Below are 14,544 nucleotides of genomic sequence, written 5' to 3'. Positions count from 1 at the left end.
ATAATGCGCTATGCACGATGCACGATGCACGTACTAGTTGCTCGCAGTGTCAATGAAATTTCCGCCAGCATCAAAGTATGCGTCCAGGAGCTTGAACGACGACTCCTTGTCCATCGCACCAAATCCACGCTCGGCCCACTTGACACCGATGCTCATCCCTCCAAGCACCAGTGGCGACACATGGATAGCGGCGCGTGGGGCAAGCTGGCGATACCGGCCGAGCTTGGTGGGCGGAGTCGCTGCGGGAGAGAAGAACGGCATTGTGAACGGGTTGGCTGACGATGGCTGGCGATTGGTCGCCTTGGTTGGGATGTCCAGAGGTACACTGAGGGGCGCGCAGCTGTAGATTACGAACGGACGCCCAGTCCCGTTCTGCTTCTCAGTAACCTGATGCGCATGAGGGTCTCAGCTCGGGGTCCCTACGTCTGTGGATTGGGTTTGCACGCACACATATCACGGTCGTTCTCGTTGAGTGCACCCGTGATGATCGGGGGCAACCTCATTTGAACTTCGGGTCTACGACGGTATCTGGTGAATGTCGGACCCTGAGAAGGGCGCATTGCCGCAATCGAACATCCTGATCTTCTAGTATCATTCAGTGTTACTTCTGGCCGTCCTCCTGTACTGCAACAGTAACTTACCACACACTCCGGTCGAGCGTGGAGATTGGTCGCGCCCGTGGCCAGGGTCTGTTCCGGCGGTGAAACAGAGCTTAACCACGGCTGCTGTGCCTAATCATGGCATCGCACGCTCGACCTATCCAGGAAACGGTGTGCCAACCTTGTCCCTGCATCTTCTGATCGGGTGAGCGCCGTCGGATGTGCTTGATATGGGGCCCCGCTTCGAGCAGGCTGCAGATGTGCAGGCCATCGCAAACGCACTGGACCACTCGAGGCGCCGAAATGCAGACGCAGTTGCGGCCATATGCCTCGCGAGACGCCGCGGCCCGGGTGCACCCCAAGTGCTTATTGCCAACAGCGTATATTTTCTGATTACTCAGGGTGCATCCACACGCTGCATCAGGCAACGAGATGTTCGTCAAACTTGCCAGCGCTGCCCAAATACGTACGCATTATCAGGCTCCTTCCCGCCGCTGTGGGAGTTATAGGGGACTTCATCCGAATAGCGTACTCAATGTTTTATCTTGTGTATCCGAGAATAGAAGTCTTACCACAGATCATGTGCCGTCCAATCACGTGCATATCATGTGACATCCCATTTGAACCTTAATCCCCTATAGGGAGTTTTGGGGGTTTAAGGTTGGGATTCGGAGCTTGATCTTGCCTCGGATGTAGCCGGATTGTCAAGTGTGGCGGATGGGTTTGCAGGACTTAGCTTGCGTCAAATTTGTCGGATTGAGCCCCTATAACTCCCACAGCGGCGGGAAGGAGCCTGACGCATTATGGGCTTATGCTCCGGGTTTTGGTATTTCGCCCTACCCTTCGGATATTTCCGTATGTCGATCAAACCTTATATGTTCGCATTCTTCCTCTAGCGCATCATTGGCTCTCAACGTCGCGTGCAATAACTCGCGTGGAATAACTTATAATTTCGTGCATATATTCACATCATTCAACGCAACGATTAGCGTGTGGTCAAAGCTCGGTCTCGCAGTGATTACGATATTACACTCAGTCAAAGTACGTTCCGCCATCAATCGCCCATGTTTGGCCTAGCACAACGCACCATGAGCACTGTCTCTGAACTCGGAATATGACTTTGCGGCACACCTGTAACGTATCCCGCTTCCTCGCTCGCCCAATATGAGACAAGGCCAGCAACCTCCTCTGGGGTGCCCTGAGTGGGAAGGGCAGAACGATCTAGCCCTGTCATAATATGGGACAAGCTAGCAATTTCGAGAGCAGTATTGCTCACCTAGTTTGGCAATGACATCGTCCACTGCACAGGTAAAGCATCAGCCATGAGGTATGCGACCGGGGAGCGACGCGTACGCATAGGAGTAGTAATGAAACCAGGCGCATACGCGTTCACAGTGATTTTGTGTTGCTTGAGTTCCGCGGCTACAGCGGCGACCTCAGAATTTCTGCTACAGATCATCTGGTGCATCATACTGCTTACCGGACGCTTGAACTAGGCCTCTAACAGCAAACTTACTAGCGCAGTATGCACCTACATTAGCAGCACCTGAAATACTTTGAGTTCAGGATAGCGAGTACGTAGCACGGCTAACAATCTCACCTTGCTTTCCAGCAAGTGATGAGGCAACTACGAGTGCTAATCAGCACGCGCCATACGCCGTATGGGAGGTCGAGCGTATCCTACCGATGATCCTACCGCCTTTTCCTTGCTTGACCATCATGTTGGCGGCATGCTTGATGCAGAGGAACGCGCTCTTCGCATTGACATCCATGACTCTCTGCCAAGTCTCTACCGGGGCTGACCGTCATTAATGTGAGTACGCAAGACTTGGTGTAGCCAAGAGGACATATTCACTTGTCAGTATGCTTTCTGCTTCGAAGATACCGGCATTGGCTACCACCTGCAGACATCCATTATTGCGCTCTTTAAAGACATATGGATTGACATACAACGTCGAGGGATCCGAGTTCGGAGACGGTTTGGTCTACTAGTGCGACAACAGCTTCCTCGGAGGATACATCACCATACACGGCGACAGAGTTGCGTCGGTAGCCCCGAATCTCATTGACCAGTTGCTCAACGTCTGCGGCTTTGTGCTCCAGGTCGCTCACAGCAACATCGAGCCCGTCCCTCGCGAGACGCAGTGCGGCGGCGCGCCCAATGCCCTGCGCTGCACCGGTGACGAGAGCTGCACGGCGAGACGACATGACTTGGATAATGGAACGTTCAGGATATCGGAGTTTTCCCCTGTTCAACAGAGCCGTAGGAAGCCCACTCCGTCGCTCTCAGCCTGTCCGACCCTCGAACACAAGGCACGTGTGCGTCAAATGTTGTAACGCATGTTGCACAGAGCCGCCATGCAATTTCCATACCCAACGAACCGCAGCAAGGTTCTGTCAAAGATTCTAGGCTCTTTGACAGTCGCCGTTGGATAGTAGGCCCTACGAGGGTCCCAGTCCGACGTGCAATTCTGCACACCTCACCGGCGACCGCCGGTGTAGTGATGATACCCTTAATACGCACGGGAACCCCAAAGTTGCAGCTCACGCCAGATCTGATGGAAATCTCGACCCAATCCCTCGGGCAGGCGCGTCTCTTGAGCGTTCAAAACCTTCCCGACCCCTGGCACCGACGCGCAAGGTAAGTCCATACGATAGCATGATATTATCCATTTGAGGATGAGATGCGATGTGCGTGACCGTACTACGAGTTTATAGACATGCTCCCTGAAGGCCTAACCCGTCAAGCAGCTGTCCTCGACTCACATGTCTGCCGCAGAAGGTAGTAACGTATTCTCATCCTGGCATTCTATAGGCATCGTAGTTCTGCTCGCGGTGCTGTATTGGGCTGCGCATATTGTGCTTTCGCAGAGAAATTCAGTATGTCCCACATTCCACCGAATCAAATCCTCTCGTTCAACAGTATCAGGCAATCCCGGCTGTCGGGCCACAATGGCTCAAGGGACTCACCGTAGTCACCAGGCATCGTGAACAGCTTTTGTGGGCTTGTAGCCAGGTATTCCCACTGCAATCTTTGAGACAGTAGCACAGCTCACCTTCCCCAAGTATCCTGATAGACTCATCCGCATTCCTATATTTCCCTTCGGCGGGGCCGTAGTCGCCAATGGCTCCAAGCTCATCAATGAGATCAGGACGGGCCCGGATGATACGTTCTCTCCGAAGGGTGCTGTCGAAAAGGCAAGCGTCGAGGCCGCTTACTGACCAAGATTTTGATCATGTGTCCTAGTTCATCCAGTCCGCATACACGACTGGTTCGATAGTGGCCGAGACGGCGCTTCATAAGCCCATCATCCGCAACCAGTTCACGCGTAACGCAGACTCCGTCTTTCTCGATCTCATGGATGAGATCGTGTTTGCGTTTGACAATGTTCTTCACCTGCCAGAGAGTCAAGGTAAGACATCTTCCAAATCTCCTTGTACGTTCACGCTTCATCCGTCACCAGAGTGGGTCTCATTTCCAGCTCTCGATACCTTTGTGCAGGTACTCGCTGGATGCACAAACAGAGTCTTTGTTGGCCTTCCTCTATGTGCGTTGTTTTCGTCCGCTTCTGAAGCTATTGACGAGCAAGGAGACAGGCAGGAACAGGGAGTATCAGCAGATCGTCACTAACTACGCGACCCAGGTCGTCAAATCCGCATACATCATCAACATGTTTCCAGACTGGTGTCATCCGTGCGTGCCCCGACACTGTCGTTTGGTAGCCGAGAATCGCTGATTACCGCGTACCGGCAGAGTCATAGGCCGACTCGTGACAAGGCCACAGAAATACGTCGAGAAGCTCATCGGCATCCTCGGGCCCACCATCGACGAGCGCTGGAAGAGCTATAGAGTATACGGCAAGGAATGGGTGGACAAGCCCGTGGGCGCTCTCCCTGCGTATTCTGGAACGTGCTCACGCGAATCTCTCAGGACGACTTCCTGATGTGGGTTATGCAAGACGCCTCTCCCGGCTACCTGCAGTCCAATGAGGTGCTTGTAACCTATGTCCTATTTATAAACTTTGCGTCGATACACACGACGAGTATGGTACGCTCACCATGTGTGTATGCCTACTTCGACATTCTGATGGCGTTAACAGCAATTCACCCATGCTATGTATGACCTGGCGTCCCATCCGGAGTGCGTCGAACCTCTTCGCGACGAAGCAAGGGCAACCCTGCGGGATCACGGATGGACTAAAACGGCAATGGAGCAAATGCGCAAGCTAGACAGCTTCATGCGCGAGTCTGCCCGAATGGGTCCCACCAACCTCGGTATGTACCTGTGCAGCCTTGATCGTCCCTTACTCACTGTGCGCTTGCATGTTGTGCAGTATCGCTTCCACGCAAGCTGCTTAGAGACTGGACTTTCTCGGACGGCACGATGGTCAAGAAGGGCACGTACATGGGCGCTTCGACGTTCTCCGTTCACTTTGATGAAGACAAGTATGCGAATGCACGCATATTCGACCCGTGGCGGTTCTGCAAGGACGAGAAGAGCTCGGACAAGCTGGTCGCATCGAGCACCGAGTTCCTTGCGTTTGGTGCGGGGAAGCACGCCTGGTAAGTGTCCAGACGCGTCCATGATTGATAAAGCTGAAAGCCGCGGATGCAGTCCTGGACGGTTTTTCGCAGCAAACGAGATGAAGGCGCTGCTGTGCTTCGTACTACTAAACATGGACATCAAGCTAATGGATGGAAAGGGGCGGCCGACGGATGAGTATTTTGGAAACAGCATCATCCCCAACCGTTCTGCGCACCTTCTCTTTAGAAGGCTAGAGTGTGGTGAACGTCCCAGAATGATGGCATCCTAGGTTCATGTTGAATACTTCGGCTATCAAATCAGCATGACGGTATGAACGACGGTAGCGCGCCATGTTTCTGTTCAATAATTGACTTCAGCGCCGCACACGACGCAATAGAAATAGAACAATACTATATGCTTACTTCACTCAATCTGGAAACCAAAGGGCTGACGGGATTTCACACGAAGACACGTCTCAATGTATGTGTTGTAGTGCATAGTGCATTGGCACCACTGTATCAGAGGAAGAATCTTGATCATTATAATTTGTATATATTGACGGATCTCGAAACTTGAAGCCCTGTCAGACAGATTCGCGAACTTGAAGAGATCAGCAACGATGCGAGTCGCGCAAGCAGAAAATTGACATACACTGAGAGACAAGAGCGAGGTCAAAACGGCGCAATATCAAGGTACCTTACGCACCCAGGACATCTCCAATTTCTTGTTCCAGGTTTTATAAACCATCTCTTCTGCGGGAGGCCTCCTGAGAGCAGAGTACGCACGCATCCCGCAGGACTCCAATCGACCCAAAAAACCAGGTTTATGTCGAATACGCTATTTAATAGCGCATGTATATACTGCTACTCCTCATGCAGGCAGAACCAGCTCGTTCTACAGAATCATTCAAACATGATGTTGAAAATAAAATCTAGCTTGAGATAGATGTCATCATGTACCATAAAGTCTGCCGATAGCGAATACACAAGGCAGATGCGTGCGATTGCAATATAGGTTGGCCAAAGGGACACCGCTAAGATGGTCCTAATCCTTCCATTGCTCGCGGATGAACGCCTTATCACTGGCGCTCAAGTTGTGCTCAAAGGGTAGGAATGCGTCTCGTGATGCGATAAAGTCTCGCCTGACGATCTCTTCATGATGACGACTGCGAGGGTTGATATCGCATTTGAAGGGGTTTGGGCAGGTGGCCACGCCCTGAACATCAAACGCCATCAGTAGAAACTCGAGCTTCTGGTTGAATAGCGTACCTCGGAGTAGTCCCATACATCAGGTTCGATCATAGCACCGGTGGCGTCTCTAGCCTTCATGAAATCGAATCCCCATAATAGATTCATAGTGTTGATCGCCTTTCGGAATATTTAGTATATCATGATACGCGAGGAGTGTGAATTACTCACGATAGAGTTCCTCGCTAGGTTCATTCCGGGACAGACACGCTAGCATGAACAGTCAGCAGGGGACTTCGATACACGCGTCATTCTAAGACTCGCCCTGCCAGCCCCGAACGCGAGATCAAGTAGTTTTTCTTTCTCCGGGTTCTCCAAGAATCGAGACGGATTGTACGTCTCCGGGTCTTTGAAGATTGTCTCGTCATGGAAGACCCCATCTGGACATGTCGACAATTAGCCCAGACGCTACCGACATAAGACAAGCACTTACATGTATTAACGAACAGGATCGCCCCCTTGGGAATGGTGTATTGTCCATACTGCATGAAGAAATAACTCAAGTGAAAACGGGAACTCTGTGTGTGCTTTGTCCAAACACACGTTGAAGCCCGCAGTGGCCGCATGGGGAACGGCGAGTGGCGCCACAGGTCGATATCGATGTGTCTACGAGTCAATCAGGAATTCGAACACTGCGCACGGTGCTTGTCGCGTCACCTCGAGTATCACCGCTCGTACGTATGGGAGATCCTCGAGGTCCTCGAGGATCGGCATACGATCAGTGCCTACAACAGCATCAAGCTCCACTTGAGCCTTTCGTTGCACCTGCGGGTGAGCTACAAGGAGTAGGACGAGGGTCTGTATGAAAGCCGATGTCGTGTCAGACCCTGCTTCGATCAGGACGCCTCCAAGGTAGCTGAATGAAGACTCCGTTTGTCATTACATTTGACGGTGAATAGGTCGTGCACGCACCCTGTGAGTTCGCGGTCGAGTCCCCATTCCTGCGCTCTGGCACAGACAGTCTCCATGAAGCACCCGTTCCCATTCCCTTGGTCCGAGCGCGCTTCTACCTCGTCCAGCAGACCGAAGTATAGTTGCCGCTGAATGATGCGCACCTTCTTACACAGCCTCCTCCAGGAGGCAAAGGGGCCGGGAATGCACCGCAAAGCGGGAAACATCTCGATGAGTGGGTGCGCGCCGGGAGACAAGATGTTGACCCATAGCTCGAGCATCTTGAAGAGGGCGGTTGCTTCGGGCGAAGCGTATCGAGGCACTCGCTTGCCATAGAGGACGGACATTATAACCGAGAATGAATATCGACGTATGGACGTGGCGAAGCCCTGGAAAGGCGAACGTCAGCGGTGAATTGACACACGTGTCTCGGATCGTACTCCAGGGTCTGTCAATAAATCATGCGAGAGCTGGACCGCTTCCGCTTGCTGTATGGCAAGATGGTCTAGGCAAGCCTGTGCCGTGAGGATGCCGTGTGCACCGCGACGAAGTGAGCGCCATGTATCCGCTGGAACAGCTATCACTAAGGGCAGTAATACAGCTCAAAATGACGAAGACCGACTATAGTGAGCTCTGCCAAGGATGATTTAGTACGATGTCTCATGTCAGAAGACGAGCGACACACAATACGAGGTTATGATCGTCCCCTGTAACCAAGCGAGCAATATAGTTGTCAGGACGATCAGAGGTAAGTGCTGAGTTCTTTTCCAGGATTTGTTGAATGGCCAACGGTGATGTCAGAACAATGGCCGTCGTCGGACCTAAGTACAAAGTGTAAATCTCTCCATATTGACGAGCCCACTTTGTGAATCTGAAGATTGTACAAAGTTGACACTGCCCATTCAACAGAAAAGAAGAACCCAACTGGTAATGAACATCCTTGGTGGGAAAAATGTGCAGGTTTCCCAGTAGGGGTAACGGAGGAGGACTGGGCGGCAATGTCTGGTTAGTATGTCTGCGAGTGATCCATTTCTTTGCCGTGAGGAAGAGAAAAGCAAGACCCGCAAGTACCAGTAAGAGCTGGGTATTCAGCATCATAACGCCAACCGCGTTCAGAGGTATAAAGTGCGAGTCCACATGTGAAGTTCTCCTTTCTACAAATGCCACTTTATGCATCATGCAAGGCAAATCCTGAGCAGCCAAAAGCGTTACAACAATTCATATATTGACAACCGTACCATTCGGTCACGTATCAACCAACTGGAGCCAAATACTCCAACTTGCCGTAAGTTCAGGGTCGTTGAGCACATAAATGGAGAATATGACAAGCCATAGAAGCATGAGTCAGAACTATCAATCACCATGATTACGGACAACGGAGTCGAACACATTGGGTTCAGTAAGACGCTCGTCGAAATTCTGCTTATGGCCGATCAGATCCATCGGGGCGCCAATATCAGGGTCCTTGCAGGCTATATCCGCCGCTCGAGTATCTCAACCGCCTAGCAATTTCTGGCAAACCAACGTGATTGATGGCCTAGCCGTACAATCACTGTGACAAGCCTCACTTTAGCAACATCATATGATCATGGCTGTTCGCTGACGTATACTCCTGACTCGTGCATCAACGTTTAGCGGTCAACGGTCAGTGGAATTTCTCTAGACATTCTTACTGACCCGCATAACCGATCGCAATCACGTTATCAACTTACCTTCAATGGGGTAAGTATGTGTCTTCATCATTATACCTGACATCGCGGCGCAGCGGAAATAGCTGCCACCCGAGTGTACCTCAAGCACCCGCACACACCGGTCGGACTGTCAGAGAGCTGCGTCCCATCTGTGTCATCGACACACGGCGTGAATCACGGTACGAGACATGAAACGTATGAAACGACGACAGCGACTCCGCAAACGTGTATGTCAGTCTCTTTGCAGTATTCTCGCAACTACTAAAGTTCGCAGCGGCAAGTCCAGGCTTTAGCCAAACTACTAGAAGTCCTCTGCCCGTAGCTGGGAACCCATGTTACTTGCCACGCTTTTTCTCATCCTCCATAGCACCATGGGAAGCATTGCTTCTCAGGTTTGCAAGTGCATCCCTGGGAGTCCGTGTTTCCCTTCACAAGAGGAGTTGGACTTGTTGTCGTCGAATCTGAGCCATCCACTTGTGGTCGGACAAAGGCCCTTCGCATCTGTCTGCTATAATAGTGCTGCCGGCTATGATTCTCTGGCCTGCCAGGAGGCCACGGCTAACCAGTTCAGTATAGAGATCCGAGCGGCCTCGAGTAACACTCTGCAATGGGTGAATTTCGAAGATTACATCACCACAAGCACAGTACAGCAATGCCCATTCAATCAAACTAATGGCGACCTTTGCTACCAAGGACGTGTGCCTTCATATGCAATCAATGTTACAACGGTCGAGGATATACAAGCAACGATCCGGTTCGCCTCCAAGTATAACCTGCGCTTGGTTGTTAAAAACACTGGGTTAGTATTCATTACCTGCAATCTTATGCGATGTATCACGGTAGGTATTAGGCACGAGTTGATGGGACGTCCGTTCGGCATTGGCGCAATCGAGCTGTTCATGCACCATATGAAAGGCACCAATTTCACCGATAATTTTGTGCCTATTGGCACAGCCGCCGACGACACGGATAGTCAACCCGGTATGTGCTCATGCGCTCTGAGGGTCCGAACTGGTTCAAACCCATCTGCTAGCCGTGACGATAGGTCCAGGCGTACAGTGGGCAGATCTATACCTGGCGGCGCAAGAGCACAATAGATCCGTCGCAGGTGGCTTCGTTCCACATGGGACAGTCGGCGCAGGCGCAGGCTGGCCAATGGGAGGTGGACATAGCCCCCTCTCCCCATTCTTTGGTCTCGGTATGACATTGTTCTACCCGCTATAACTGTGTTCAAACGTATAATGCAAATGCAGGGGTCGACAACGTCCTGCAGTATACTGTGGTACTTCCGAATGCCTCTCATGTCGTCGCGAACCAGTACATCCACCCTGATCTCTTCTGGGCTTTGCGCGGCGGGGGTGGACCTAGCTTCGGTGTCGCGACATCGCTCACATATCGCACGCACCCCAATTACCCGTACACTGGTGCATTCTACGTCGCGAGTGCCCACTCATCTACATCGTTCCATGCACTGCTGGCACTCTGGGTCAAGCACCATAACGACGTCGCGGACGCAGGATGGGCGGGTACATGGCCGTGGTCGAACAACACGCTATATCTCACGCTCTTGGCACAGGGCCTGCCAGCTACGCAGACGGCTAACACCACGCTCGAGGCGTTTTTCGCGGCGTCTCGCGCGCTCCCTGGTGTCAATGTGTCGCTAGCGCTGACCGTCCCGTACACATCTTTCTACGAGTTTTACTTCGATAACCTCGTCGACGGCTCCCTAGGGTTTGGGATGAACTACACCGCGGGAGAACAGGGAGGGATTAATCAAGCGACGAGCTCGTGGTTGGTCCCTCGCGAGATCTACGACACGAACTCAAGCACACTCGCGGATGCGCTAGCCAACATGCCTTCCGGCAGCGCATTGTATGTCCACCAGTCACTTTTAAACACCTCGATTACTGACACGGGTTGTCGGTGAATGAGCTTGGTCGGAGGACTTGCTGTTTCACAGGTAAATCCGAATGCAACGGCGGTCACTCCGGCTTGGCGGCGGACCATCTCCGACATTGTCATTGATACCTCCTGGGAATCTACGTCTGACCCCACCGTGATCGCCAACATCAGACAGAACGTGTATGATCAGATTGAACCCCTGCGAAAGCTCGCACCTGTCCCTTACGGCGGTCAATATCTCAATGAAGCAAGCGCAATCCGTCCTCTCCGAGTTCATTATGCTAATATTCTCATTATAGCCGGATATCCTAGAGGTGAACTGGCAAGGCGCATACTGGGGCAGCAATTATCCTCGGCTCTTGTCGATCAAGAGGCAGATTGACCCCGACGATCTCCTTATCGTACAAAAGGGCGTGAACTCAGAAGACTGGGACCATGAAATCATCTGTAAAACCGTATGAGTGTCTGGATTTGGAGACTGGTGCTACACCGCCAGGGATGTCTCAGTATCAAAAGTGCTACTGGCTTATCTGTATGCAAAATTATACGCACGTTAATGCATACCGCACTGTCTATATTAGGTATGAAATACAATCGCCATTGACAAGGTGGGACTCATAGCCTAGAGGGGCGTATCGTCTAGGGAATCACGTGTGAGCATGGTCCGCATTCTCTTCCTGGGATTCTCAGGGCTCAGCGCAAAACATCGTCTTTCCGCACCATTTCGCAGCTTTTTTTCCCCATCCAGTTTTATATCCGCTGGAGGCATTGCCCTATGCCGGATAATACATGCGGGTGTGGCACGTAGCGGGAAAGTCAAGGGATCTGTGGCTGACAGGTAGCATGGGGGGTTGGAGCGCGAGCGAACTATCGTGCGTTTACTGGGGCGTAGCTAATCTGGAAGGACGGTACTTGGGCTGGCATAACAAAGGGGCCGGGCGAGGGCGTAGTAAAGAGCATGAGCGCAAACAGGAGTGTGAGTAGATGTAAGTAAGTAGAGAATCAAGTTCTGTATAGTAATAATAAGATCGAGTCATCGGGAGGGTACGGGCATGTGTGAAAAAGAGAAAAACTGGATAAACGGGGGGAAAGTGAGTTGTGGAGCACGGTCTGCGAATGCTGTTCGTATCCTTTTGCGAGGTTACTGAGGTCAAGCGCGATCGTTCCGTCCGGCCGCGAAGCGGCCGGTCGCCTTGACGTATTCGAAGAGGAGTGGGAGAACGTCGGGGTCATTGAGTAAAGTTCGCATCTGTAGGCTTGAAGGAGGGAGAGCGCGTCGTAGCGGAGCGCGAGCGCGTCGCCAATTCGGGTATTTGAGTAGGTAGTAATGGGGTACTGTCTCGTCGTCTGTGCGACATGAGCACCGAGCGGAGTCGGCCTTGCCGAGTCGGAAAAGATGGCGATTCAGGGGCGCATGTCCTGAGCGCAACTGGACGAGGATGCTGGTCTGTCGTTTGGGGAGGGTGCCAGCAAGGTTGATGAACTTCTTCGAGGGGAGCGAAGAGTCGATCCGGCGAGTTCTAGCGTAGCGGGCTCTCCATTGAGTGAGTGCATCTCGTTTAAGATCGGCCGCACATTTCGCAGCTTGTTCGTAGGTGCACGCCAGTATGATAGGGCTCTCATCGGCGCATACTTACGTAAAGTCAGACTATACACTTACCTACCAGTCTCCACATTGGAACGCCCAACTCCGCTATATGCTATCCAAGGTCTTGAAAGTCTTCAACGCCTACAATCGATTATGTCATGTATATTCTCATTGAAATAGCCAAGGCAAGCTGCGCATTACACGATGGTCGTGACCCGGAGTACGTTGAACGTCAAACTAGGGTTTGATCATCTTTTCCGTACGTGTTCATCCTTTATAAAATAGGGCCTGTCTCAGAAGACTCGATGACAGGACGTGGGACGGAGGGCTCACAACTTCGAGCCTCGCAACTCCAGAGTGAGAAGTTGCGAAGCCTGCATATTGGGAAATATAGTTCTACATACACCGACACATTAACGTTCACTTATGTCACTATCACCAGGTTGATCTGGAACAACGCTTGCGATTCCGAATGTATTTGTATTTGTAGACCTACCACGTCTCGGACATGTCGCTCGAAAGGCAGCTGTCTCAGAGATCAGCCCTGCAAGATCGCCTGCAGCCTCACGAGGCTTATGCGGCTGCATTTCGGCGCCTCGCCAAGTGGTTCTGTGCATTTGTGATGGCCTCCACATTAGTGATGTGCAAGGCCCGGCTCGGCCTGAAAGCCGGGGCTACGGCCTGGCTTGAGGCGGCTTGGGCTTGCCAAAATCTCAGGCCGGGCCTTAGTAGACGGCTCAGGCTTGGCCCGGCCCGGCTCGGGCTCAGGCCGCGGCTTGTTAGCAAGGAAGTGTGTTTATGTGGACGAGCAACAAAGCTTACCATTGTTATCAGTGATTTCGAAGACATCAACCTCGAGCCTCCTCTCTCTCTGTAGTATATCCCAGACCACCTTGAAGAGGCTCGATCTCAGTGGTAGGTAAAATATCAAAGCAGTGTTCAAAGAGCGCACCTGAGATACTGAATTGATAATGTTTACTGATGGTTCTGCTGCGTCCAAAGTATCAGCAAGCCTTCGCTGCCGGACATCTTGCCCAGAATCTCATCACATGTAGTTATGAGCTTCCATATTTAGATGAAATGCTTACATAAATACTATGCAATATTGTTACATATGGTAATATACCAAAGCCGCCGGCTCACGGCTCGGCATCGGCTTTCACAAATCGCAGGCCGGGCCCTGAGCCGCCACTGCATGCAGGAATCAATTTTCTTGCACAAAATATTGAATCAAAATTGAATTGAAATCGAATAGCACCTATCGAATCTTACTGATGTAGAAATTGAATGGAAACTGAAGGAAAATCGAAGAAAAATTTAAAGAGACAATGGAAAATGGATTACATAATCGATTTTCCTTCGATTTCACTTCCGTATTAGGCGCCAGAGTACTGATTAGATAAATTAACTTTTCTTTCGATTTTCATTTGATTTCTTGTACTAGAAAATTGAATACCGCATGCAGTGCGCCATAGGCCGCCCTGCCGTCCCGGCTTGGCTCGGGCCACAGAGCTCGGCTCGGCCCGGCTTGAGGGCTCCGAGCCGGGCCTTGCACATCACTACTGCACATCTGCAGCCTGCTCGAAGCGGGGCCCCATATCAAGCACATCCGACGGCGCTCACCCGATCAGAAGATGCAGGGACAAGGTTGGCACACCGTTTCCTGGATAGGTCGAGCGTGCGATGCCATGATTAGGCACAGCAGCCGTGGTTAAGCTCTGTTTCACCGCCGGAACAGACCCTGGCCACGGGCGCGACCTATCTCCACGCTCGACCGGAGTGTGTGGTAAGTTACTGTTGCAGTACAGGAGGACGGCCAGAAGTAACACTGAATGATACTAGAAGATCAGGATGTTCGATTGCGGCAATGCGCCCTTCTCAGGGTCCGACATTCACCAGATACCGTCGTAGACCCGAAGTTCAAATGAAGTTGCCCCCGATCATCACGGGTGCACTCAACGAGAACGACCGTGATATGTGTGCGTGCAAACCCAATCCACAGACGTAGGGACCCCGAGCTGAGACCCTCATGCGCATCGGGTTACTGAGAAGCAGAACGGGACTGGGCGTCCGTTCGTAATCTACAGCTGCGCGCCCCTCA

At 51.9% G+C, this 14,544-nt stretch overlaps 4 protein-coding genes across 4 annotated transcripts; 2 read left to right on the top strand and 2 right to left on the bottom strand.

The window, feature by feature from the left end:
* Positions 1-1,631: 1,631 nt before the first annotated feature.
* POSPLADRAFT_1044159 (hypothetical protein) lies at positions 1,632-2,807 on the bottom strand (the record flags this gene model as incomplete). Its single annotated transcript, XM_024478477.1, has 8 exons — positions 1,632-1,672; positions 1,731-1,875; positions 1,936-2,021; positions 2,080-2,145; positions 2,200-2,226; positions 2,284-2,386; positions 2,447-2,500; positions 2,550-2,807. 8 exons carry the CDS (start codon positions 2,805-2,807, stop codon positions 1,632-1,634), a joined length of 780 nt encoding a protein of 259 aa, XP_024341465.1.
* A 558-nt stretch (positions 2,808-3,365) lies between these two features.
* Positions 3,366-5,413, top strand: POSPLADRAFT_1044158 (hypothetical protein; the record flags this gene model as incomplete). The annotated part of the gene is made up of 11 exons (XM_024478476.1): positions 3,366-3,479; positions 3,529-3,615; positions 3,666-3,797; positions 3,847-4,012; positions 4,064-4,147; positions 4,197-4,293; positions 4,354-4,480; positions 4,531-4,647; positions 4,700-4,874; positions 4,934-5,162; positions 5,215-5,413. 11 exons carry the CDS (start codon positions 3,366-3,368, stop codon positions 5,411-5,413), a joined length of 1,527 nt encoding a protein of 508 aa, XP_024341464.1.
* A 755-nt stretch (positions 5,414-6,168) lies between these two features.
* Positions 6,169-8,357, bottom strand: POSPLADRAFT_1044157 (hypothetical protein; the record flags this gene model as incomplete). Its single annotated transcript, XM_024478475.1, has 11 exons — positions 6,169-6,339; positions 6,393-6,491; positions 6,543-6,581; positions 6,636-6,751; positions 6,805-6,853; positions 6,915-6,977; positions 7,029-7,227; positions 7,284-7,651; positions 7,703-7,830; positions 7,946-8,133; positions 8,188-8,357. The coding sequence occupies 11 exons, from the start codon at positions 8,355-8,357 to the stop codon at positions 6,169-6,171; spliced, it is 1,590 nt and encodes a 529-aa protein (XP_024341463.1).
* Positions 8,358-9,324: 967 nt separating this feature from the next.
* POSPLADRAFT_1134138 (hypothetical protein) lies at positions 9,325-12,172 on the top strand (the record flags this gene model as incomplete). The annotated part of the gene is made up of 6 exons (XM_024484439.1): positions 9,325-9,752; positions 9,804-9,934; positions 9,999-10,151; positions 10,207-10,825; positions 11,698-11,831; positions 12,111-12,172. The coding sequence occupies 6 exons, from the start codon at positions 9,325-9,327 to the stop codon at positions 12,170-12,172; spliced, it is 1,527 nt and encodes a 508-aa protein (XP_024341462.1).
* Positions 12,173-14,544: the final 2,372 nt, after the last annotated feature.

This window comes from Postia placenta (genome assembly GCF_002117355.1).
Source record: "Postia placenta MAD-698-R-SB12 unplaced genomic scaffold POSPLAscaffold_3, whole genome shotgun sequence".
Classification (NCBI taxonomy): domain Eukaryota; kingdom Fungi; phylum Basidiomycota; class Agaricomycetes; order Polyporales; family Adustoporiaceae; genus Rhodonia; species Rhodonia placenta.
This window is presented reverse-complemented; position numbering and strand designations above follow the sequence as displayed.